Genomic DNA, 26,460 nt, shown 5'->3' with positions numbered 1-26,460 from the left:
ACAATAATCCCTATTGACAGAAGCATTGAATTTGCCTCTAAATTTCCTGATGAAATTAGAGACAAAAATCAATTGCAAAGATTTTTAGGTAGTCTTAATTATATAGCAGACTACTACCAGAATATAGCAATGGATAGTGCTATTTTATATGATAGGCTTAAAAAGAATCCATTACCTTGGGATGATCAGCATACCCAAGCAGTCCGAAAAATCAAACTTAGAGTAAAACAATTACCATGTCTAGGGTTAGCAAACCCTCAATGGTTCAAAATTGTTGAAACGGATGCCTCTGATATTGGTTATGGAGGTATTCTAAAACAGAAAAACCCTTCTACTAATAAAGATGAGTTACTTAGATTCGCTTCTGGAATGTGGAAGAATGCTCAGAAAAACTATTCCACCATCAAAAAAGAAATGTTATCAATAGTCAAATGCATTTCTAAATTTCAAGATGATTTATTAAATCAATCTTTTCTACTCCGTATTGACTGTAGTGCTGCAAAAGATATTTTGCAAAAGGATGTTAAAAATTTAGTTTCTAAACAAATTTTTGCAAGATGGCAATCTGAATTATCTGCATTCGATTTTAAAATTGAATATATTAAAGGAAATCAGAACTCTCTTCCTGATTTTTTAACCCGTGAATTTTTGCAGGATAAAGATGGAACCACCTGATAAAGGAGCAGGAGGATCTAGATATCCGAAGAAAGTAAATCAGAAAAAAGGGAAGTTTTCTTCTCTATCAGAATTCCCTGTAGTAGGATCATCCTCTCAGGATAAACTCAATCCGAAACTAACTGCTAAAGATATCCTAAAAAAGGAAATCATTTATGCTAAAAAGTTAATAACTGAAAAAATTCTATCTGTATCCTTAGAAGATGTCCAGTGGAGACATGATCCATGGCACATCAAAGAACGGTACTTAGGAGTACAAAACTATCCTATCCAAGATGGCAAGCATAGATATATCTATGAAGCCATTTTGAATGAAACAGAATCTGTACAAATGGTACACCACCATTATAATCTGAAAGACAGTAAGTCTCCTATAACACATTCTAAGTGTTATATAGTAAAAGTCTTACATATAACAGAATGGGCTCTTGACCCCTCAAGACCCAGAAGCCTGAAATTGAATGGTCAAAACTATAATTATTGGGATTATGTTTTGGCATGGTCATTCATGTTCTATTATCAGAATCCGATCAGGAAACACTCCTGGTTTATCAGTATTAACCCTGAAATTGTTAAAGGAAAAGGTTTCCCTCTCTGGTTTCTGCATTGGTGGGAGAAATTCGGTCCAGAACTGAGTTTCTTACCAGATACACTGAAAGACCCTTGGCTAAAATGGTATGAGTATCATCCAAAGCTCAAGGGAAAAACTGCAGAAAAAACCCCAAAAGGGTTATCAGCACTCTGTTATATGGCAGAATTCAAAATACCATGGATATGGAGATGGGATCTAGAATTTCACTTTGATGATCTATTAATTCCATGTATTAGCAGAACTTTTCATTACAAATGGTGGGATGGATTTCCTATCACAGATACCCATAAACTCATTTGTCAAACTGTAATTGAGTATGAAAATGCCTATAAGGCTACTCAAAAATCCGTATCTATTTCACCTTCTGATAATATTTTCCAATTTTTATTGGATGATATTCAGAAAAAATATCCGAACCTTTCATCTGTAGATCAACAGATTAAAGCTATGGAAATAATTAAAAATCAATTCCTAGCTCATCATCAGAAGCAAGATATAGAGACTGAAATTCTAGATGACTCGTCATCTCAAGAAAATCAGTATGCTGTATTGGCTGGAGAAAGCCAAGATCCGAATGAGGATTTCGATGACTCAAAATCAGCAAAATCGGATACCTCAATGGCAGATTACTGGGATGCTATCATCGAAGTGCATTCTCAGAAGTTACTAAAATCTGCAAAAGGCAAACAAAAAGATCAGTAGTTTGCTACAGTTACTGTACAATTGTACAGTAAATCCGTATTTCAGTATTATTCGACAGTATCAGCATCTAGAAGACACTATTCAAAATATTGATTGTCAGCTTAAATAGTAAAGGTCAAGACTGTTTCGACAGGAAGAGTCAAGAACTATTTTGACAGGAAGAGTCAAGAACTATTTCGACAGGAAGAGTCAAGAACTATTCTCAATAATAGAAGGCGGCTTACTGTGCCAACAGTAGATGGCGGCTTACTGTGACAAATAGTAAAAGGCAAATAGTAAAAGTCAATTTTACTATTCACTATTCATCAGAAGACGACGAAGTAGACCTGGAAACCGGAACTGTTCCGGTCATCTAAAAATTTTTATAAATTCCGAATGTTGGTTCATTATGAACCTAAGTTTTTTCTTCTAAGTTTTTCCTTTTCAAGTTTTTAGTTTCTTCTCTCTTTCTCTATCAAGCTCTGTAATAGTAGTTTGTAATTAAAGCTAGAAGATTAATAAAGCCGAAGTATTTTGAAGATTAAGTCTGGTTTCTGCTCTCCCATCTTTGTAAGTTTTCTCTTTATCGGTATTTTGAAGATTAAGTCTGGTTTCTGCTCATCTTTGTAAGTTTTCTCTTTATCTCTTATGTTAAACGATCCTTCTTAACATTGCCCCTAATAAAATCATCTCAAGAATCCAAAAGTGGATGCCTATTAGTTCAACAAAAAAAAAAAAGTGGATGCCTATTGGGCTATATAAAATGACTCTTCAAGTTTGCCAACAACCACTGGTTGGAGTGGTAAGAGGTTTAGTCTTCCACTTAGAGGTCAAGGGTTTGAGGCACGCTCACAATTCTAAGAAAAAAAAGTTTCCCATTTAAGCTATTACTTTTCTTTTTTATGAGATATTTAAGCTATTACTTATTAAATACAACAAGAAGATTCTCTGAATCTATAAATTTAAATATAATTAAGTGAAATAACCAGTGTCTCTGATCAGAGAACATGTTTGAATCAAACTGTTTAATCACAAACCAAATTTTCACTGCCACTCCCAAAGCTAGTGAGTGATTCCATTAGCTGCCAACATAAATAAAAACTTTCAACCGGACGAAAGAGATCTAATTCGGAAAATTAAACCTCAAGTTCATGACAAACAACTCAATACTTGTAAATGATTCACTGAAACTTTGCTATACCCCTCTTAGTCTTATTTGTATTGCAAATCAATATACGAAATAGAGAATGGAATTTCACCATTACCTTAGGCGGAAAACTTGATTGAGCCAACTCTGTCCACTTCTCACTTTTTTTTTTTTTGGAAATGCCCGAAGAAGCTTCTAATAGCACGCTCATAGTATTGAAAGCTGAAGAAAATTACCTATATCCCTAACTGAAACAATCTTTCCTTTTTAAAAATTTCAATGGTGTCTAACTTAAACAATCAAACTCCTAATGGATGTCTAATCTTATTATTTCTGTCATCACCATCCTCTCTCTACTCAGGGTAGATAGGCCTCAGCCCGAGCTACAACAAAACTCAATCGAGATCTAGACTCTTCTTCATGCTCTCATAAACTAGGTAAGTAATACTCGCGGACGGCACAACTTTGAGCAGATTGGGGAATATTCCTTTATACAATCCTTTAACCCCTTCATGTTGGATGGTTTTCCAAAATACGTCTGACATCCCCGAATAAGCAGTTGAATTAGCTCGCTGAGCTTGCATTCTGAGAACCAGAAACAGAATACGCCTCATATTCTAACGAAACATGAAAAACATCAATACAAAATAGACGACCGAAACTCACCTTGTTCTGATAACTTGTAATGGGTAAACACATGTCGCTCCAAGTGCTCCTGAAATTGTTCCACAACCAAGTTGTACAAGTGGCCCTGGATCTAATGAGAAACACTAAATTCTCAGGTAAAGACATTATATGAACCAGAAAATTCTGTCAAGCAAAACAAGAAGAGGAAAATGTCAATATCATAACGTTCTCACCACTTTCATGAAGAATATATTCTTTTGACATTTCTTTCAAGGTCTCATAGGCAGCAAGGTCAATGCCCGCGTAAGGGATTATGCCGAGAAGAGATGGTACGATGCCTCTATAGAATGCTCGAGGCCCCTCCTGAACCCAGATGTCTTTCGAAAGTGCTCTCAGTGTAGGGGCTTTTCCACCTTCACAAGTCTGTAATCGAGTTTTTACGAGATCCATAGGGTAGATAGCAGTTTGTGCCACAGCACCTGCCAATCCACCAGCAACGAGGCGCCCAGAAGCACCAATATCACTTTTTTGTTCCCCTCTAGCCTCAACAATGAAGTTCTTCAACATTTCGTACGCGTAAAACCTAATTGCGCTTTCAGGTGCTACTTTCATGACATTTAACCCATTCCCTCGAAAAAATGCCAAGAACCTACCTTCCTTCCATATTTCCTTTATTGCAGGTATAATACGAGCTTGTTTAGTTTGAACTTGTAAAATCACCTTTAGCCTATCAAGAGGAGCAGTTGCAGTACGAGACGCAGCTCCTGCTACGCCTCCAGCAATCAAATATTTGCTTGCATGGACATGTTTACTGATGCCCTCTGGAATAACAGCTTGTTCTCCAATGTCAACAAGACAGACCCTTTCCCAGTAATGATATATGTTCTCAATAGTTGCTTCATTGGGATAAAGTAAAAGGAAATCTCTCCATTCCTCAAAGGTAATAATTCCATTATTATCCTTATCCACGCGCTCTACAAAACGAGCAAGTTCCTCGTCATCAATTTCAATCCCTGCAAAAGAAGAACTGCCACACCTTATAAGAAGCAACTGACTGAAGTATAAGACAAAGTTGATTACCAGATTCAAACTACAGAAATATGTCCTAAACACACCAACTGCCTCAATAGACGTAAGTAAGAAATAAACAGACCAAAGAAATGCAAAATTCGTTGGGGAAAGTATCGTCGAGATTCAAAATATACTGTCGGGTGTAGAGAGACCCATAACTGTTGGATTTCACATCATTGTCCATGAGAACGATAATACCTCGCAAAGCTCATAGGAGCTTAAATCTCTTTCTTATTCATGGTAGAGAAAGTCCGATTTGCAATGGGAGGTAGGTCACAAAATATACACAGAATTGCTTTATAACCAGTACCATATTTCAGTTTAATCCACTACCAGCTTCCCAAATAAGAAGCTTACCCACAATATAAAATTCTATTACATGTTCACTTCTTAGACATGAACCACAGATGCACCTAGAAACTAGGCACCTAATGCTTTCTTTATGTTTGCATGATTTAAATTTTATGTCTAGGAGCATATTTCGGCATATAAGCTAAACTACATAGACCTTGCCTTTGCGGAGTTACATTGGACGGGTATCCACCACTAAAGCATTATTAGCAGAGACAAGAAAGGGAACTACATAGACCTTGCCTTTGCGGAGTTACATTGGACGGGTATCCACCACTAAAGCATTATTAGCGGAGACAAGAAAGGGAACAAGACAGTTAGAAATCAAAAATTGAAGAAAACAAGTTTCAGAGAGGATTATGAAACGTATGGTATACCTGCCCCAACGAGTGCATCCCAAAGCTCTTCTGGTAAGATACAACCATTGTGTGCAACATCAATGGCTTGGAAGATGCGATACAACTCAAGTTCCTTATCATCCATGTAGCTCTTAAATTCTTGGTAATCAACCCGACCGTCTCTATTTGCATCACAAACCTTTAAAAGATCTTTTGCATACTTATATTCTGCTGGTATGTGGAGGCCAGAGAGACCAGCTTCAATTTGAGCGTAGTCCAGAAAGCCAACATTTTCAGTATCAAAGTAATTGAAGAGACTACGAATTCTTATCTCTCTTTCTTCCTTTGTTTCTTGCAATGCTAACAAAACATGATCCATAGTGATTGGCCCTGATTTCTTAACAGGATTGCAACCATTGGGAGGGCGTCCTTCCACAGCCGTTGCCTTTCCTCCCATCATCTTCACTGATCGAAACCCTCGACCCCGTACCTTACTAAGATTGTCCACAGAAAAGAACCTCAATTGAATCCAATTTGCAACTCACAAAATTAAAAGAAGATAAAGTGATTAACCAACAACCCTCAACCTATCTTCATCCAACCAGTCAGCATTTCAAGACTTCAATCAAATTTTCTTCCAAAGTTAATAATTACCCACAAATTGAACTAAACAAGATACATTAATCATCTTCAAATTGAAGACCCCCAATTCCAATTCTCTAAGCAATCAAATAAGAAGTTAACCTACGATTTCAAAACCAATTTCCAAATATCAAATTTTTAGGTCAACAAAAGAATCAAAAACCGATAATCAAACTCAAGAACAAAACCAGAATTGACCTAATAGTATTTTTCCCCAACTATAAGAAGCAAAAAAAAAAAAAAAAACTGTCGATGTAACTTGGAGAATATGAAATCAAAATGTAGGAGGAGAGTGATAGCCGGCAATTAACTAGAAATTACCGGCAAAGGAAGTCAATTATAAAAATGAGAAGCAGCACCAACACGAGGCAACCGGAGAAGGGCATGAGCGATCATCGGAGAAGAAGAAGAAGAATGGATGGATATGGAGAAGGAGGAAGAAGAAGAAGAGATAAAACACCGGCGAGAATATGAAATATGAAGAAACCGTCCATTTGGGATATGACGATGGCACCTCTGTTGCTGCAACTGGAATTGATTTTTTAGAGAGAGAAAGAGAGAGAGAGAGACACACACACACAAATTGGGACGAGATATTATTGTAAGAACGAATAAAATGAATTTATTCCTCTTATTTTATTTTATTTATCTTTATTTGGGTGATATTATGGCTCTCAATTCGATAGATTGTGAATGGTAAGGCAAAAATCCTACATGTACAAACTTTATCATCCCAAAAATGATTTTAGCCAGACCAGGATGAAGTGTCTAGGTTTGACCTCCCAAGCTACAAATATTTGTTCGATACCCAGTTTTGTTCTTAGCCAAGTTTTCACGAACCCATCCAAAAAGTCTTGGTACTTATTAAGTTTGAGCGTAAACCCATCCAAAAAGTCTTGGTACTTATTAAGTTTGAGTGTACACCTGTACCCGAGACTCTGACACTCTCGTGAGCGATATGAGACTATCGCAATCCTAAAAGTGTTCAGAGAATAGACTACAAGGGAATGAATGCTCAAGCCCAGTAAGTACGAAAATCTTCTTGAGAGTTCGTAGAAGCTTCACCAACAACACAATTATGTACTTATGTGAGGTAGTAGAATAAAGACAATGTTGGCAATTGCTAAAACTTAGGGCGGTGGGAATATGCTTTTCTTAGCAAAAAGAAGGATAGGTTTGAGCTAGTATATGATGTAGTATGGGAAGAATGTTGTCTAAAAAGTCATAATTGTAAATGGTTTACTACATAAAGGAATTATATTATATATATAATATATAATAATATTAGAAGAATAACAACTATTAATATAACATAAAGACATAAAGTAATGTTTGATAAAATATAATATTACTCATCCAAACATACTCCAAATCCCTAACATAAAGTAGAGGACTGGATTAAAGAAAGAAGGACAAGTTATTATATTCTTTCTATTCTGATTACTAAAGCTTAAAATTTTAAACAAGCCCAATACTTTCTACAGACTATTACCCAAGTTCCCAACTCAGATTACCACCAAGTTATTATATATACTTTAAGCAGTGCAGTATTTCATCCAATGCCCAATTTTCCCACACCTGAAACAGAAAGGATTCGACGTGATGCATTCATTGGACCAGTGACCTTCGTTTCCGCACCATAAACATTGCCCTGATTTGCTTATCTCTTCCTTCAATATGAAATTTCTCATTGGAGAAACTGTATCATTATAAATCATTGTATCTGAATCCAATCTTACCATCTCCTCCTTGATATGATATTCTCTAGTTAAAGACGACTCCGACCATTCTTCCTTTAATACTGGAGATACGGGGTTAAGAAGTTTTTTATGATCCTTGTGTTTTGTATCTTCTTCCTTGTTAGGTGCTGTATCGTCTCGCTGAAAGAAATTACATGCTCCTTCTCCCTGTAAAATATTTCCATCCAACATTTCCACCAATCGGTAACAAGAAAGAAATTAAAAGATTTTGATAGATCGGCTTTCGCTTGTACATGTAAATAACTAAATACGAGAACTAATTGTCTGATGTATAAACTTTGTGGGCATCCAACTCAGAAACCATTTGAGAGTGACAAAAGAGGTCCAAGATAGTAATATTTACTTAGTACTGAAACCTTGCTTCACCCATGCAGGGACTATTCTCACATGATGAGTATAACTAGCAAAAGTCCGGTGAATTACTACTCTCTCGTTTGACAAAACAACCAAGCAAACAAGTAACGCCATCCAGATATGAAGACACCTCTTAACGCAATCATAAACTAAAACAGCGATTTTGAAGGTTGTCGAGATTACCTTTTTTATAGGGCAAATGAAGAACGAGCGACCCTTGTTTTCACCTGATTCTTCTGTAAAACGAGTGCATGATCCAGCACCACAAGGACAAGAAGGGTATGAAGACTCTGAAAATCATGCATTTCATTTCCATAAACATGTTAACAGCACTGAACAAATTAAACTGAAATGAATTCCAAGGAATAAATATCAAAGAAAACTAATATTTACCAGTGAGGCGTTGATTTGCAAGCGCAAGTGTTACTTTGTCTTCTCCTAGTTTGAGATTTCTAATAGGGGAAATTATATCATCACAAAGCATTGAGTCCAGTTTGACCATCTCCTCCTTGACCTGGCATTCTTTGATTAATGGTGACCTTGACCCTTCTCCCATCAATAAAGGAGATTCGACCCCCTCAAATTCGTTATTGTTTTTGACATCATAGATTGTTCTTTTTGGCTCTTCTTGTCCATCAAATCTCAATTTAGGGGATAATCGGCTTCCATCCGGAAGACCACTACCCAAAATTTTTGTGGCGATCATATCCTGCCACTCGAAAAACTTACATGCTCCTTCTCCCTGCAAGGAATCAATCAAATATAAATTTCCACCACTTCAAATATAAACAAAACTAAAACCCTCTCTCTATCGGCATCCCTTTACAACTAATTTTAGTAATATGTAGCTTAATCCTACATTTTATCATTAGTGTGAATTGTGTGACTCGTATATGTGAATTATATAGTTGAAGTATATCATTCACATCAACTATTTCCTCTTCTCGCAACAAGAAAGCTTAGTAAACAACACAATTCAAATTCCTGCAATAATATGTTTCATATTTTATTTGTTTTATGGTTTAAAGGTTGTAATTAGTACCTTTTTCAAAGGGCAAGTGAAAAACGGACGTCCTTTAGTTATCCCTTCTTTTTTCACAATAAAGCGGCTGCACATTCCAGCACCACATGGACACATAGGGTATGGTGGTATTTGCGCGACGTCACTCAAATCTTCATCACTTGCCATGTCACACCACTGGAAGAAATTGCATTTCTTGTCCTAAAAGAATTGAAATAAACAAGATCAACGAATACACATATCAAATGAATTAGTTTAACCTCAGTAGAACGAAAAGCAGATAATCCAAGTAGAATCAACTCAACTCCACATATCAAATGAACTTCAAAGGCCTCTTAAATCTAACATAGACATTCTGAAGGATATGGTGCCTGAAGTCTGAAGGAATGGTATCCTTCCGAAGGAGTGTCCTTCGACCAAGGATGCAATGCGTGCAATTTGGCTATTAGGATCTTAATGACCTTATTCGGAAGATCATTAGTCCGGTCCAATTAGGGGTCGTAATGCTTAGCTAGAAGCCAACTACGATCGTCGAATCAAGAGTTGATTCGCGGCTAACATAGACCGGATCCTACAAGGGTTACACAACAGAATAATGATTTGAACGGAGAGAATTGACTAGATGGATAATGGCAAATAAGTGGATTGGGTCCGTTATTGGTAAGTCCAGAAAGATTCGGAGAAGTCCGAAAGGGATAAACATGTCCGGGCCCAAAAGGGAGGCCCGGAGTGGCTTTAGGGAAGCCGGCCATGTGATGGCCGGCCAAGGCAATAGGGCCGGCCATGTGATGGCCGGCTAGGCCCTAAGTGGGCCGGCCAAGGAAGCCCATAAAGGGCTATGTTGGCCGGCCACACTAAAGTGACCCAATGGAGGGTATTTTGGGTGTTGCCTGTTAATTAGGTTTATGGAATCCTAGTTTGAGTCTAATACCTCTTCTAGGGAATTCTATATATACCTAATTATACAACCTAAAGGAAGAGATTGAATTCTCAACAACTGAGAGGGTTAACTGAAAGAGTTTCAGAATATACATCTCAGAGAGAGAGAGAGAAAAGGAGTTTTCTCAAGTATCTAGTCAAGAAGAAGGAGTTCTTCATCTCAACCTTCAAGAAGGTCCTAGCTGACTGAAAGGAGGGAGTTCAAGTCATTATTCGGTGTCTCAAGTAGAGGAGCTACACTTGGAGCTCTTATCTTCCGAATACTGATCGGAATTTAGTTCGTGGGAAAGCGATTAAGAGGTAATCTTCTTTCCAATCTAGTTCATTGGTATGTTCATGTATAGATCCTGGATTAGTGTTAAACATATGATGTTTGAGATTCCGCTACCAACACTAATAGACAATTAGGTGTATGAGATACACTAGGTTAATCCCCTACAGTGGCATCACGAGCCGTTTGCATGAACTATCTTTGACTAGATGAATTAGATTCACACTTGAACAACTAGATATTAGTGTTTTAATGTTTGAATAGAGATTTAAACATAAGTTTGATGAGATCAAATTAGGGTTTTGGATGAGATTCATGACCTAGAAACACTAGAAACAAGGTTTTATGAAAAGAGTTTTCATAAACAAGTGTTAGGGTTTTAGAATTTTGATAAAAATCATCAAAACCATGAAGATTGGTTGATGATTTGATCAAAAACAGTACCTAACAGCAGCTGGAACAGAAAGAAAGAAAAGAAAAAGAAGTTGGAACGGCAGGATTTTCCAAAAAACATGGAAACCCTACTGGCCGGACCGGCCAGGACGCGTCCAGGACGCGTCCGGGCCGGACCAGCACGTCTCGGACAGACAGTCCGAGACAGACAGGGACACGGACTGGAAATCCCAGTCCGTGAAGGACCGGGAATCCTAGTCCGAGCTGGACTAGGAGTCCGAGACTCTCGGGTCTCGGACATCCCAGAGCGTCTAGGACGCGTCTGGGAATCCCAGTCCAACACGGACTAGGAGTCCGAGACTCTCGGGTCTCGGACGTCCCTGCGCGTGGGACGCGTATGGGACATCCCAGTCCGAGACGGAATAGGATTCCGAGACAGGAGCGTCTCGGAGATCCTTGACGCGTCTGGGACGCGCTCGAGGAACCTATTTAGAGTCTCGGTCTAGGACCGAGACACTGGACGGGCGTCCGGATGCATCGAGGATGCGTCTGGAGCAACCAGAAGCATCTCGGATGCGACTGGAAGCTTCCAGACGCAACTCGGATGCGACCGGAGCATCCAGAAGCGTCTAGGACGCGTCTGGACGCGTCCAGAAGGCATCCCAGATGGGATGGCCTAGCCGTCTGTGCACAGAAGCGTCTGGGACGCGACTGTGGGGCACGGGTGCATCTCGGACCAAAAATCCGAGATGGCACGTGTGCTGTCCCGAGACCAGACACGTCGGGGACGCGTCTGGGAGTTCCAACAGCTCTCGGATTAAGCATCCGAGAGGCATATGCAGCGACCGGATGGCCTGGACGCGTCTGGGACGCGACCAGGACGCATCCTAGACATCTCATCCGAGATGTCTATGGTCTGTCCTAGGACAGAAGCGTCTAGCTGGGCTAGGACGCGTCTGCCCGAGAGACATAGCACGGCAAGAAGGTGCTGTCTCTAGGACCGGACCTTGACCGGGCTGAGTCAAGAGTTGACCAGAAACCAGTCAAGGGGCTTTGACCAGGGTTGACTCAGATCTTTTGAGTGAGACTCAAAGGCCCTTTTGGCCATGATTTGAAAGGGAGTTTTTCAGACTTTTCTCCCGGTTCAGAGCATAATTTATTTTTTTCCGACTTAGACCCGGGTTAGAGGAGTACCCGAACGGAGTTTTTCCTTATTTTGATTTTGGAAACAATTAAGGAAGAAACGTAATGTTTTAGTTTGAGTATTGAGAATACGAAACTTTAGAAACATTAGACATAGAGATGTCACAAATTCCCACGAATAGCTATGTGATAGCAAAACCTAGAAACGAATCTAGGATACATACTTTATTTATTATGATTGTCATATTTTTGTATGTATGGATGTATGTGATTGCGTAGAATAGTATACCTTTAGATAGGATTATCGTTTCTTGTTCTAAGCGCAAGGAGTTGTGCCCGAATAATACTTAGAGTATAGGGTCTTAGAATCTATTGACGAACTGAATGATGAGATCATGGTTCAAGTGGGAGTAGTCAATAGAGGTTCTTGGATAAGAATCCAATCGAACCATAGGCGAACAAGAAATAAACTTAAAAGATGGGATCTTTTAAGGGGTAATACTAAGATTTAACAAATCATTACGCAAACCCACATAAACTTTTACGTAATAAATCATGAATGGTTATGCAAGAGTTCACAGTAACGCAACTTGATAAATTACGTAATAAGTCCCAAAAAGAATTTTGAGTAAAGCCTACCCAGATTAAGACACCTGTTGAGCCCTTGTTCATCGATGGTGGGTCATGCCAAAGCAGGGTGCCATCTTTTACCTCGGGACAATACGGGTAGATCTATGAAGAGGTCTACATGTCTAAATGGTTATTCTCAAACGAGTCAGCAAAAGAGTTTTGGATTTCGAGGCTAAAGGACGATTTAATCGTTAAACCAAGAGTCATATGAGATATGATCAGTAAGGAGTTACTCACCCAGGAGGGTGAAGTTAAGGGCAGTGCCAAAGTACGCTTAGCTTCACAGGAATGGGATCTTGGAATTATATTATTCTAAGGGGACAACAAAAGTAGAATAATATAGGCAAATTAGGAAAATTGCCAGGATAACAAGTTTAATCACTTTCGCATTTCTTACATGTAGTTTAATTATGACAACAAAAGACTCAAGCAGCATTCGCTGGCTTCTGGAAAAAGAAAAGTTGAATGGTGACAACTTTATGGTATGGGAAAGGAACTTAGGACTTGTCCTAAGATCCGAACATAAGGCAAACGTATTAGACACACCTATTCCTGTTCTCAATGAAGATTCGACTGAACAAGAAAGGGAGCAAGAAAGGAACATTCGGAAGAGGTCCGAACCCATAACATGCCTCATGTTGGCAACCATGGAACCTAATCTTCAGGATAAGTTCATAGAGATGGATGCCTACACCATGATTCGACAACTTAGGAATTTGTTCCAAAAGAAGTCAAGAATGGAGAGGTATGAGATTTCAAGGACGATATTGGATATGCGTCTTGAAAAGGGAAAGCCTGTAGGGCCACATGTTTTCAAAATGATTAGTCTTTTTGAAAAACTGAATCGACTGGGAGTCGATAATGGCCGAGATTTTGCCACTGATATTATTTTGCATTCACTTCATAGTGGGTTTAATCAATTTAGAATGCATTATAATATGAATGGCTGGGACAAATCTCTAGAAGAACTACACGCTATGCTCCAAACAACCGAAGAGAACATTGTGATAGCTGAACCTAAGAAAGAAGTTCTAATGGTTCATAAAGAAAAGGGATTTAAGAAGGACGGGAAGCAGAAATTCAAAAGGAAGAAAACGGGTAGAGTGAAAGGTAAAGAAGTTGCCATGAACAAGAGTACCCATTCTGATTCCAAGTGTTTCTATTGCAATGGCTCGGGCCATTGGAAAAGAAACTGTCCAAAATTCCTGGAAGACAGAAAGAACGGAGCTGGGAGTTCCGGTCAAGGTAAAAATTGTTAAAAGTTATTCAATGAATTCACATTCCTCAAGGTATGGGATACCTAAAAGACTCTTATCATTGTGAATGACAGGAGCGAGAGGGAGCTGAGTATTTATTGAAGAGGAGATGAACCTGTCGAAAGCTGAAGTAGGCAAGAGTTGCTGGAAAAGCTTAAGAAGGATCATAGACTCGATAGGCAATACTTTAAAGCAGTTTTAGTATTTCTTTTTCTTTTTAGAACATTGACTCTGTAATGAGATTATGGGAGTGAATAAAATATGAGATATTTTATGATGTTCTTAAAAGAGCCTATCTAACTTTTAAGTAAATTTTAAGGAACGATCCAACTTAGTCATTCTAAATCTTGTAAGAGTACAAGAGTTCAGTTAATCGTAGAAAACAATGTTGGACATAAAAGTCTGCGATTAATGTGATTAGAATGAACATAAGACTTGATTGTGGAGGAGTTTTAGAAACAAATCCAAAATCAAGAAGTGGATCGGGATGACTAAAAGGACATGATGAGATCATGAGTTCGATAGTCATCAGTCTTCCAAAACACAAAGTCTAATACGTATCTGCCAAACCACTAAAAACCTAAAAGCTATAGTGAATAATTGAGTCCATTCGGATATGGATATCGTTTTAGAAGGAGTTCTAAAATTATCAATTATTCCAATGTCTAAAGCGTGTTAGACATGAGTTCTTCAAGAAGAAGAACGGGGTTTTCCCGCCAAACATCGGAACACAATGAGATTGTTGCTCACGATGGTGTCTTCATTAAAAGGAGGGTCCTTCTAAAGAAGACAAGTGGGAGGAAAAATCGAATGGGATTCGATAAAGAGCAACAAGAGGAAGTAAGGAGTTACTTGCCTTAAAACAAAAGAGAGTAAAGAGTTACTCGTCTTAAAACGAAAGAGAGTAAGAGTTACTCGTCTTACGTAACAAGGGATGTCGACTTGAATGGTTCAAGGGACGATCGCCTAGAAACTTCTTAAGGAGTTAAGAAGGTTGCTCAAAAACCCCAATGAGTCTTGGGAAGATTCATAAGAACTATAGCAGAAACCACTCTGAAATTGGATCGGAAATCCAAAGAGATAAGAGTAAGAATGGTTGAATCTTGTGAGACAAGAAGGTAAGTGGGAGTGAAACAAGAGTTGTTTCAGGGGTCCTGTATGTGGGAGACATGCGAGAAAGGACAAGAAGACGAGGGTGAATTAACCATGGGCATCAAAAGTCTATGGAGATGGACTCTAGATGATAAAGACTCGTTCAAAAGGAGTTTTGGAGAGGTCTTAATAAGAAGTTCTCTGGGAGAGAAATTCTACCCAACTCCCGTGGAAAACACAGGAGAGACACTTATGTTAGGAAAAACATAAGAACGATCATGAGATGATTGTTGTTCACCCGTACATCTAAGAAGGTACTTGGAGTACGAAAAGATGTCGTCGCCCATCCAAGTCAGAAGATTGAAGATAGTCATAAAAGTAATCTTCCGAAAATAAAGATAGGAATCTTTTAGGAAGGGCTAACAGATGGGAAAGAGTTTTCCATGCTGGGAGTCGTTGCTTAACTCTACTAGATAAGAAAGTAAAATTAGAACTTGGGAAGTACTAATTTCAGTGGGAGAAAACTGATAATATCGTAACAGCTTACGAAGAGTTCGAAAGCAAGATAATTACAAAGCGAAGTGAAAAAGGAAAACTAAACTGTCACCTTAGAACGATCATGAGATGCTCGGGTCTAAGGAATTAGGATCCAGGAAGAGAATCCTAAAAAGACTTGTAAAATTGAGAACGTGAAGGAGTTCACGCGGGTGCTCAAATTTTACAAACTCTTGTTATCCGAAATAAACTGGGTTTATTTCGTCATCTAAATTGTGGTTTAGAATTTAGACGACAGTCCAAAAGGATGGAGTGTTCCAGGTAGGTTTATTAGATACGTGATCTAATGAAAGAAACCCTACTAAGTGAACATGGAAGCACATCATCCTAATATCCCTAGTCCAGGTCATTAGTTGGACAATAATGACTTATGAAGACTAGCATGAGTGATTGACAAGATAGCGCTGTTTCTTGGGCTATGGGAATAGGAGTATTCAAAGGTCAACTTCATGGGTGTATATCAAGAGTTGATGATACACTGGAAACCCGCCGAATGAGAGTACTTCAAGAGTTGAAGTTATAAGGTGTCATAACTCTCATTCAAGCAAATTGGAGAGATTCCTCAAAACATGAGTACTCACTCAGTTTATGGAAGGAATGTCGAACTTTGGTACCGTCAAACGCCATCCGTAAAAAGTGGTTATAAAAGCGGCATACTGGGGGAGACAGGATAGACATGAAATTGAGTGGGAGTACAAGAATGGATTATGTTTTCCTGAGTAAAATCAGGATAAAGTATCTCCGGGCCACTTGATGAGAAACAACTGAAAAATGCATGGCCGTGCTCAAACGGATTAAGAGTTAATCGTTTGGATTGGAAGTTGTTCTCGGGATCAAGAGAGTCTGATAAATATGACATATCAGATGAGATACGAAAAAACATGGGAATCGAGCATTGCACTTGTTCTAAGTACAAGTGGGAGACTGAAGGATATGGTGCCTGAAGTCTGAAGGAATGGTATCCTTCCGAAGGAGTGTCCTTCGACCAAGGATGCAATGCGTGCAATTTGGCTATTAGGATCTTAATGACCTTATTCGGAAGATCATTAGTCCGGTCCAATTAGGGGTCGTAATGCTTAGCTAGAAGCCAACTACGATCGTCGAATCAAGAGTTGATTCGCGGCTAACATAGACCGGATCCTACAAGGGTTACACAACAGAATAATGATTTGAACGGAGAGAATTGACTAGATGGATAATGGCAAATAAGTGGATTGGATCCGTTATTGGTAAGTCCAGAAAGATTCGGAGAAGTCCGAAAGGGATAAACATGTCCGGGCCCAAAAGGGAGGCCCGGAGTGGCTTTAGGGAAGCCGGCCATGTGATGGCCGGCCAAGGCAATAGGGCCGGCCATGTGATGGCCGGCTAGGCCCTAAGTGGGCCGGCCAAGGAAGCCCATAAAGGGCTATGTTGGCCGGCCACACTAAAGTGACCCAATGGAGGGTATTTTGGGTGTTGCCTGTTAATTAGGTTTATGGAATCCTAGTTTGAGTCTAATACCTCTTCTAGGGAATTCTATATATACCTAATTATACAACCTAAAGGAAGAGATTGAATTCTCAACAACTGAGAGGGTTAACTGAAAGAGTTTCAGAATATACATCTCAGAGAGAGAGAGAGAAAAGGAGTTTTCTCAAGTATCTAGTCAAGAAGAAGGAGTTCTTCATCTCAACCTTCAAGAAGGTCCTAGCTGACTGAAAGGAGGGAGTTCAAGTCATTATTCGGTGTCTCAAGTAGAGGAGCTACACTTGGAGCTCTTATCTTCCGAATACTGATCGGAATTTAGTTCGTGGGAAAGCGATTAAGAGGTAATCTTCTTTCCAATCTAGTTCATTGGTATGTTCATGTATAGATCCTGGATTAGTGTTAAACATATGATGTTTGAGATTCCGCTACCAACACTAATAGACAATTAGGTGTATGAGATACACTAGGTTAATCCCCTACACATTCTACCTATTAGGTTGCTTTATCCCTACTAGTATAGTGTGATACCCCAAGCCTTTGGGGTTATCTATATTGTCTTCGCTTTTACCACCCCAGGCCCAAGCCCACATGTACGAGGTTTTGTTCTTTGTGAAGGCTCCATGAGCCCATCCAAAAGGCCTAGGTATGGGTGATGACACATTATTCACCCGACCATCGGAGTAAGCAGCAACATCGTGGAACCCCCAAAACGATATTGTCCTCACTTAGCCACTACCTACCATGGTGTGAGGTTTTGTTCCCCACCGAGGTCTCTGGTTGAGAACAACACCCCTGCGTGTAGGCTTGAGGTGTCTAAAGCGGGGACAATATCGATAAATGTTAAGGCTTGAGGTGTCACATATAATATCCCTTTATTTTATTCTATTTTATCTTGTTGCAAGGTATCCCTTTATTTGATCAAAGAACAAATTTAGTAAATAATTGAGAGAGAATTGAACTTACAAATTTAGCAGGGCATTTGTAGAACTTCCTCCCAGGATTCTTCTCAGTGTGGGAAGTAACAACAAGGCAAGAACCAGCACCGCATGGACACTTCCTACCAGGAAAAGATTCATCATTTCCATCAGTGATCATGCCATTTGAGTTTCTTCTAACTTCATCAGGGGAAGATAACTTGTTAGTTTTTTCAGGACAGTTAATAGCCCAGTGCCCTTGTTTTTTGCAGTAATAACAAATGTCTCTGTCAATGTTAAGAAGATGAACTGGGGGAGAACTTCTGGGATTGCCATTTACTTGTTGATTCAAGGAATTATTCAATTCCAGAAGAGGGTTACTTGATCCAACACTCTCAGAACCCATTTCAAACAAATTAGAGTGAGAATATTCGCTTGAAAGAGAGAGAGAGAGAGACAGAGACAGAGAAAGGGTTTTACTGTTTTAGGATGGGGAAGAAAGGGGTAGTATGTAAAGGTGAAAGGAGGAGGAACCTTTGAGTTTAGGGAGAGGTGTATTATGCAAGATTCTCAATCTTACTGAAGAAGTCATCATCTTTCCAGATTTGAAAAATCTTGCATAAATTGATTAGACCTCTTCAGTACAAGTCCACTGGGTTTCTCAGCTCCACCTTTTTCATTTTTTCTTGCTCTTTCTTTCTCGCCCTTTTCTCTTTTATTTTAGGAATATGATTCATTGACGGACATGATTTAGAGAGAGATTCCGTTCTTAGTGTTGTTCACTCTCTTTGATTCAAAGCGAAGACATTATTATATGTTGAGCAGAATGTCACGCCTCTTTGTTTTCACTTTCCTTTTTCTTTTGAAGTACAGGACTGGCCGGTGTTGATTTTTTTTTTTTTGTTGAAAGGGCCTGAGTTGATTAGGTGGGGCTTCGTAGATCTGTTATTCCAATCTGTGTTAATCAGATACCAACTATTCTTGGAGCACCATGTATCAAACTTCAGTACTTTTGAGTGTTAATTAGGCGTTTAAATGAACACGTAAGCATTTCAACTATATGGCGTATATAATGAAATGAATTTTATTATATGGATACAGATTTGGAAATGCACAATGAAGAGAGGGACAAGTGGGTTTGCCATCACCAATAGTCCTTACAAGAACACAATCCTTCACTAAAATGGTGGAATCGGCTTCGATCTCTCACAATAATTTCTTTGTTATACACTTCGGAAAAGAACTTCATGAAATAATGACAATCACGACATATACGAAGATTCTTCATGACCCGTATCGTCTTTCTATTGTTATCACTTAATAAAGCAAAGGCAACAGCCAGTTTCTCACTATGGTAACAAAGATTTCGTTCCTTTTCCTCTTCTTCAATGTCGAAAAACACAGTAGATGTATCGGGAGCATAACCACCCAGCTTTAAACGCTCTATAATTTCACCCAAGAGTTCTCTAATCTCCTCAAACTGAGGATGCAAACTGTCCCCAGCCACAAATTCGTGAATCACCTGATCAACCTCAATCGAACTCCAACCCGGGTTCTTTCCAATTCTTGTATTTCTCATTGATTTTCTCACACTAGCCTTCTCGTTCCATCGGTTAGCTCCACCATAAGCATTGGATAAGAGTACATAATCACCGTCATGATAAGGATCTAACTCAAAAATCTTTTCCTTTACTTGCTTTGCCATCTCAATATTACTATAACTCACACAAGCTCCTAATAAAGATCTCCAAACAATTGAATTCGGTTTAATCGGCATTCTCTCTATGAATTCGTAAGCTTCATTCAACAAACCAGCACGACCAAGAAGATCGACCATACATCCATAATGCTCGAGCTTGGGTTCCATAAGGTATTCATTTTTAATACTTCGGAATACTTTCCACCCGTCTTCTAACAAACCTCCATGACTACAACCCACAAGAACTGCATTGAAGGTGATAGAATCTGGTTTGAATCCAGATTCTTTCATTTCATAAAACATGGTCAAAGCTTCTTTACTCCGTCCATGAACGGCAAGTCCACCTATTAACGCAGTCCACGTAAAAACATTTCTCTTCGGCATTTTCCTGAACACTCCCATCGCCTCATCGATGGAGCCACATCTTGAATACATATCTATAAGAGCAGTACCCATCGAAACTGTAAGATTCAATTTGTAATCCTGAGTAAAACGATGAACCCATCTACCCAATTCTAAAGCTCCTAAGCTAGAAATAGCAGATAGTATGATTACGATTGTTACCTTGTCGGGGCGTATATTCGTAGTGAGCTGCATTTCTCGAAACAATGATAAAGCATCGTAATAGAAACCACAATTAGCAAAAGAAGCTATCATAGAAGACCATGAAACCAAGTCTCTAATAGTCATTTCATCGAACACCTTCAATGCAAAATCAACAATTTTACAAGACCCATAAAAGTGAATCAAAGAATTCATTACAAAAAGATCAGAATGAAACCCAAGTTTGAGAATGAGAGAATGAAGCTCAAAACCAATTTGAAGACGAGCACAAGATTTAAGAATGAAAGGGAAAGTGAAATGATCAGGAGGGGTGCCATTTTTGTGCATTTGAGAGAAAAGGGAGAGAGATTGAGAAGGAGAAGAATTGGAGTAAAATCTTATAATAGTATTCCATGAGAAGGTATCTGGAGATGAAATGGAGTTGAAGAGAGAGTGAGCGTAAGGTAAGGATTCTGGTAGAGAGGAAGCGCATGAGAGAAGAAGTTGTCTAATGTGGTGGAGAGGGTGGTCAGTTTGAAGACCAGACTTGATAAGTCGAGCATGGAGTTTGTACATAGTGTGTGTGTCTGTTGGAATCGGACCCCTCGAACTGACCACCGTTTTCCTATATTTTGAGTGGGGTTGTACTCCGTAAACGACGAGCTCTGCTTAACATAATAACATTCGTATCGCTTGTTGGGGCTTGAATTTCATCTTAAGATGCGTACTACAAATCATCTTGGTATGAACGAAATGATTAATAATCCAAGTTTCGACCAAGTAATATTGGAACTAGTGAGTTTATGCTAACTTTATTGGAGCTAAGGATGATAGACAAACATCTATTTAAAAGGAAAAATAAAAGAGCAGACTTTTGGCTTCTAAATTTTTACTCACATGTACCTGGGTGAAAAAACGTCTACGACGCTTTAGTACATCATCGGTTGGAGCAGTTAGAGTTTTTCCTTTTTGAGATTGAATGTGATTTGACCGTCGCAATCGGGGATCTATGACCTAAATAGACCAAGAAACAATTTGGGGGGCGGGTTGGGAGATGATCTGACCGTTGTAGAGTGATCTAGAGCATCCAACAAGATGGACACCCTATATTCGATTATTGTGTAATGGAAAATATCACTCATGACTCACCTCAGTGACCCATTGATAGTATTTCTGTATCTAACCCCCCCCACCCTACTAGCTCTCTATCAGTTTCTATTTTCTCAACTTTATCATTAATTTTAAAACTCATTAGATAGACATATCAAAACAATCTAACTCTTGACTTATTCAGAAAGAATAACTAACTGTTATGATCCATTTCATACAAATTTTTAAGTAGCCTAACTAATGTGAACACAATCCTCCAAATTTTAAAACACAACCTACCAACCACCCATAACAAGGAACACCAGACTCTTGATAAAATTGAAACAGAGGAGAGAGAGAGAGAGAGAGATTAGGTGTTTGAACTTGGAAGAGAAAGAGTGAACCCCGTAAAACCTTTAAATAGGAATATAAACAACGTGAACGAAAAAACCAATTCGGAAAAACTTGGTAGTACGTACGTACGTGTGGTTTATGATTTGGTAAAACCTAACCTCTCCAATATAAATATCATTATGTTATCAACTAATAATAATTGATTTAGTAGTATATATAATCAATTGTATTATTCAATTAAGTAGAAGGAGGAGGAGGAGGAAGTGAGAGCAAAATGGTAACAGTTGAAGATATTCGGAATGCACAAAGAGCTCAAGGACCAGCAAATGTCTTGGCCATTGGAACTGCTAATCCACCTAACTCTGTTTACCAGACTGATTACCCTGACTTTTACTTTAGAGTCACAAAAAATGAACACATGACCCATCTCAAGAACAAGTTCAAGCGTGTCTGTAAGTATACATTTTTTTTCATTTTACTATCTTCTCGTATACGTTTTTTTTTTTTTAAATAAAAGCTTGAGTCTAACTCGTCTCAATCTTTCTTATTCTAATCATCTATCATTTGAGACAGGCGAGAAGACAATGATAAGGAAACGTCAACTATTCCTAACTGAGGAGATGTTGGAGCAGAACCCAAACATGTGTGAATTCTCAGCTCCATCGCTTGATGCACGTCAAGATTTACTGGTTGTTGAAGTACCAAATCTAGCTAAAGAAGCTGCCTTTAAAGCCATCCAAGAATGGGGTCAACCTAAGTCAAAGATCACTCACCTAATCTTTTGTACTATGTCTGGAGTTGATATGCCTGGTGCTGACTACCAACTCACCAAACTCCTCAATCTTGAACCGTCCGTTAATCGGATCATGATGTATCAACAAGGTTGTTTCGCCGGTGGGACCGCTATTCGTGTAGCCAAAGATCTCGCTGAGAACAACGTTGGCGCACGTGTACTTGTTGTTTGTTGTGAAATAATGTCTGTTCATTTTCGTGCTCCATCTGAGTCCCATTTTGACTCGGTCGTCAGTCAAGCTTTATTTGGTGATGGTGCGGGTGCTCTTATTATAGGGTCGGATCATGATCCATATTTCGAGCATCCGCTTTTCCAAATTGTTTCAGCAGCTCAGACGATTGCGCCTGATTCGGATGGTGCAATTGTGGGTCATTTACATGAAATGGGTCTTACCCTGCAGCTTCTAAAAGATGTGCCCGGTTTGGTCTCTAAGAATATTGATGTTATCTTAAATAAAGCTTTTGGTCCAATTGGAATGAGGGATTGGAACTCCCTATTTTGGATCGTTCACCCGGGTGGTCGAGCCGTTCTTGACCAGATAGAAACGAAACTCGGTCTAAACAAGGAGAAACTCGAGGCGTCTAGAACAGTCCTGAGAGAATATGGAAATATGTCGAGCGCTTCTGTGTTTTTTATTCTAGATGAGATGAGGAAGAAGTCGATTGAAGAAAGAAAGTCAACTACTGGTCAAGGGTTTGAATGGGGTGCTTTACTTGGGATCGGGCCAGGTCTTACGGTGGAGACTGTTGTGCTCCATAGCCTCCCTATAAATAAGATTTCTCCCTGATTTTATTAGTTGGGATACGCCCCCTATAAGTATTAAAAGCGCCTACATCACTCACAATGTCTACCTCCAATTCGTCTTGGGGAGGCGTCTTTTAACACTTACAGGGGCGCTCTTAAGACGCGGACAATTTAAAAAGTGTACTTTATATGATGATCTAAGCTTTAAATTCATTTGAAGTGTGATTATTAGTGGATATGTTTGGGGTGATACTTGATTACTTGTGAACAATAAATTTGGGAGTCACTCTTTTTTCTGTCTAACGGGGCAAGTGTTTCTCTCTATTCCCATTTTAAGACTTTAGTTATTTCACTTTAGATTCTTCATTTAATATGAAAGAAACCTTGACACAAAAAATTTATTTTTCGCTCTAAAATCTATAAAATGAATTTGGGGGTGGAAAAAAACAGTCAAAGTTCAAACCAATATAATAGCTCTGTGAGTAATTCTATAGGCGCACCTGATTACTGTTGTTGGCGACCCCCTAAAGACTACGTACAAATTCGGTGTGGACTGTGGATAGAGGTGGGAATTTTGCCCATAAGCCCGAACCCGCCCACGGGCACCCGAACCCAACGAGGACCATGGACGCCCGCGCCCGTCTCGGGCACAACCCGCCCAGCCCGCCAAATTTTGGTGGGCGGGCATGGGTTAAAACCTCTACCCGCGCACCCGCCCATGCCCGCACCCACTTAAGCTCACCCATTGATAACCAACCAAATTACATCAACTTTATGGGTTGATGAAGCCCAACCGTCCATGTTGCTAGGCTTAGTTGAGATGGTAAACAAATATGTTTAAGGGCAATCACACGAACCCAATGCATTTCCAGTGGCCCAAGAGAATTCCTAGTTGAATACTGAAGTAGTCTTTGGCTTTGAGGGAACAAAAAGTGGGATAAGTTTTATTATATCTCATGAGAATTCTTCATTAGTTTTCAATGTGAGATTAAATTCCTAAAAGAAACAATACAAATAATGTCTAGTTTTAATCTCACATTGTCTCTTTAGAATCAGGAAAGGTGTTTGGAGATTTTATAAAAGGAGAGGAAAAAGTGAATTTTTTCAAGTCATGAGATTACCCGCTACCCGCCCGCCCATACCCGAATTACCCGAGCTTCTTAATGGGCTTGGGCGGGTAATGGACAAGGCAAATTTTAAAATTGCCCGCCCGATTAACCCGCTTACCCTAATAGCCATTGAAATTTTGTGCCCGACCCGCCCAACCCGATGCTTCAAGTGCCCATGGGCGCCCATACCCGCCCAATTCCCACCCCTAACTGTGGACACTGTGGAGGGAGGAGGGGGTTGATGAGAAAGGAGATGTGCACATCAATAAAGGAGCGCCCATAGAACTCTCCGAGCTGGTTTGCCGGAACACACAAAAAAAACATATGGAAAGAAAATGCGGTATGTACAACTTTAAATCTCGAAAACAAATCCAAATTGACATGGCACATATGTGGAATCTTGAAACTTCAAATGCATTTACGAGTAGTTTTTGCTTTTCCCAAACTACCCTTGTTTTCTCTGATCCCTCTCTGGGTAAGCTCTCTTGTTCTTCATGGATTCACTTTAAATCTTCACTCCACTAAAACAAATAGGGTTGTGGCACGACTGCCTCATAATCAAAACCTTCACGGTTTTTTGTTAATCAAGACAAAGATCTTGTTGTGAAAAATGTTGAACTAAAAAAAAATATCAATTAATGGGACATACTTGAGTTTCTCATATAAATCTAAATGTTAGAAAAACCTCCCAATTTCGATCTAATGCATCCCTCTCCCTCTCTCTCTTTGTAATTTCCTCTTTTTGTAACTCCAAGAGCATCCCCAATAGCTAGCACAAAAAAAAAAAATATACCAAAACGGAATCTCCACTAATTTTTTTGGTGTTTTTAAATGTTTGAACTCAAAGACAAAACTCTAAAACTCCCATCAAATCACTATTCATCACACCTAATTTTACTTTTATCATTTTAACACTCATATTTTTTAAACTCCCAAAGACACAACTAATTGAAATTACAAGACTTAGACTACAAACTAAAACTAATACGATATTTTACTAAAACTACAAGCAATGATGACACAAGCAAATTAAAGGTAAACAAGTTCATTTTGCACTACGAGATGCTTTGATTGGTCATTTATGAGAAAAAAATGACAATGATGGGCATTATTGATTCTTCAATAAGTTGTTCACTTGGAACTAATAGTAGTGTAATGTCTCTGAAAACGCGGAGTACACAAAATCGATACTCGGTGGAGATGACAATTATAATACATCGATTATGTGTTATTAAGGTATAAATAAAAATATGTAAGGTAGCTTTTTTCGAATATTTTAGGCAAATATTTAATTTTTCAGTTTTATTGTAATGTAATTAAATAATTAAAAAATTTATGGAGCCAAATGATGGGCCTAGAAGGTTACCCTAAAAGGTCTCCACCCGCAAGTATACGGGCGTCAAGTAATAACCCGGTAAGACCGGGATCGATCCACGAAGATAGGAAGGTAATACGAATATCGAGAAAGTCTAACCCACCGGTTTAAGTGTCAGTCACTAACTCAGACTAAGAACGAAAAGATAATAAGTTGGGTTTTTGGATTGATTTCAAATAAATAAACAAATAAGACTAACTAAACTAAAGGTGAGAGAAATTCGGGAAAAAGGATCGAGCAAGAACAAGGTGAGGAGGATACTTCGATCCACAAAGTCGATAGTGACTATTACTAATAATCAATAAGCATGAAAAGTTAGTTAACTTCACCCATTTACTTGGATTGGTCAACGAACTCTTTGTATAACTCAGATTCTAGTCCATGAACGGTCTAAAAACCCGGAAGATTTCATCATTAAAACTCATTTGTCACATCAAAACATGTATCACGAGTATCCGAATACAAAAGTTAGCTAGACATGGCGATACAAATAATAAACGGGAAGAAGATAAAGTAAGACAAAGTTAAGGTTGAAATCCCCCTTTTTCGATGATGGCGAGAGGCTACGAGCGTCGGAAAATATAGTTATGTATGTACTGCCGATCTCCCCTTAGCAATATCCTGGTTTCCCCTTAACAGTGTCACAAAGGTGTCCCTTCAGCAGAACCAGAGTTCCCTTTAGCAACAGTCTTCTTCTTCCTTTCAAACTAAATCCACCATGAAAGCTTGCTTGAAGCTTTTTCTCTCTATTATTTTCAGTCCAAATCACAAGGCAAACACAAGAGAATCAAGGCAAAGATAATCGCAACAAAACCCTTACACTTTCCGGCCAAAA

The 26,460-nt window shown here is 39.0% G+C and overlaps 3 protein-coding genes and 1 pseudogene across 5 annotated transcripts; 1 reads left to right on the top strand and 3 right to left on the bottom strand.

The window, feature by feature from the left end:
- Positions 1–2,892: 2,892 nt before the first annotated feature.
- Positions 2,893–6,822, bottom strand: LOC147553565 (calcium-dependent mitochondrial ATP-magnesium/phosphate carrier protein 3-like). Of its 2 annotated transcripts, XR_015236959.1 has the most exons (6): positions 6,446–6,822; positions 5,522–6,226; positions 3,956–4,735; positions 3,762–3,852; positions 3,214–3,680; positions 2,893–3,030 (listed from the first exon to the last, which is right to left on the bottom strand). XR_015236959.1 is itself a non-coding variant. In XM_086666127.1 (5 exons), exons 2-5 carry the CDS (start codon positions 5,940–5,942, stop codon positions 3,491–3,493), a joined length of 1,482 nt encoding a protein of 493 aa, XP_086522253.1. In that variant the 5' UTR covers positions 5,943–6,226; positions 6,446–6,822; the 3' UTR covers positions 2,893–3,490. The 2 variants fall into 2 exon arrangements, 1 of the variants encoding a protein (XP_086522253.1); XM_086666127.1 differs by having other exon boundaries at positions 2,893–3,680.
- Positions 6,823–7,411: 589 nt separating this feature from the next.
- On the bottom strand, positions 7,412–18,962 carry LOC147553564 (uncharacterized). The gene is made up of 5 exons (XM_086666126.1): positions 17,969–18,962; positions 9,281–9,460; positions 8,632–8,980; positions 8,422–8,528; positions 7,412–8,031 (listed from the first exon to the last, which is right to left on the bottom strand). The coding sequence occupies exons 1-5, from the start codon at positions 18,323–18,325 to the stop codon at positions 7,660–7,662; spliced, it is 1,365 nt and encodes a 454-aa protein (XP_086522252.1). The 5' UTR covers positions 18,326–18,962; the 3' UTR covers positions 7,412–7,659.
- A 7-nt stretch (positions 18,963–18,969) lies between these two features.
- LOC147553563 (pentatricopeptide repeat-containing protein At4g21065 pseudogene) lies at positions 18,970–20,737 on the bottom strand (annotated as a pseudogene). The gene has a single exon (XR_015236958.1). The product of XR_015236958.1 is annotated as a pentatricopeptide repeat-containing protein At4g21065 pseudogene (transcript).
- Positions 20,738–21,824: 1,087 nt separating this feature from the next.
- On the top strand, positions 21,825–23,437 carry LOC147553562 (chalcone synthase 2-like). Its single transcript, XM_086666125.1, has 2 exons — positions 21,825–22,056; positions 22,178–23,437. Exons 1-2 carry the CDS (start codon positions 21,879–21,881, stop codon positions 23,182–23,184), a joined length of 1,185 nt encoding a protein of 394 aa, XP_086522251.1. The 5' UTR covers positions 21,825–21,878; the 3' UTR covers positions 23,185–23,437.
- The last annotated feature ends 3,023 nt before the right edge of the window (positions 23,438–26,460 follow it).

This window comes from Eschscholzia californica, unplaced genomic scaffold (assembly GCF_041429995.1).
Source record: "Eschscholzia californica isolate CP2 unplaced genomic scaffold, dmEscCali1.0.p SCAF_3, whole genome shotgun sequence".
Taxonomy (NCBI): Eukaryota; Viridiplantae; Streptophyta; class Magnoliopsida; order Ranunculales; family Papaveraceae; genus Eschscholzia; species Eschscholzia californica.
Note: the sequence above shows the minus strand (reverse complement) of the source record. Positions and strands in the feature narration are given on the sequence as shown.

What these genes read in the sequence shown, in the direction of transcription:
- LOC147553564 (XM_086666126.1), bottom strand. Translation starts at nt 18,325, where the DNA reads ATGGGTTCTGAGAGTGTTGGATCAAGTAACCCTCTTCTGGAATTGAAT. An exon ending in ACAAATGCCCTGCTAAATTT is followed by an intron (nt 9,461 to 17,968) that starts GTAAGTTCAATT and finishes CAATTCTTTTAG; the next exon opens with GACAAGAAATGCAATTTCTT. An exon ending in TCATTTGCCCTATAAAAAAG is followed by an intron (nt 8,032 to 8,421) that starts GTAATCTCGACA and finishes AATATTTTACAG; the next exon opens with GGAGAAGGAGCATGTAATTT.
- LOC147553562 (XM_086666125.1), top strand. Translation starts at nt 21,879, where the DNA reads ATGGTAACAGTTGAAGATATTCGGAATGCACAAAGAGCTCAAGGACCA. An exon ending in GAACAAGTTCAAGCGTGTCT is followed by an intron (nt 22,057 to 22,177) that starts GTAAGTATACAT and finishes CATTTGAGACAG; the next exon opens with GCGAGAAGACAATGATAAGG.
- LOC147553565 (XM_086666127.1), bottom strand. Translation starts at nt 5,942, where the DNA reads ATGATGGGAGGAAAGGCAACGGCTGTGGAAGGACGCCCTCCCAATGGT. An exon ending in GGATGCACTCGTTGGGGCAG is followed by an intron (nt 4,736 to 5,521) that starts GTATACCATACG and finishes CTTCTTTTGCAG; the next exon opens with GGATTGAAATTGATGACGAG. An exon ending in TTACAAGTTATCAGAACAAG is followed by an intron (nt 3,681 to 3,761) that starts GTGAGTTTCGGT and finishes TCTGGTTCTCAG; the next exon opens with AATGCAAGCTCAGCGAGCTA.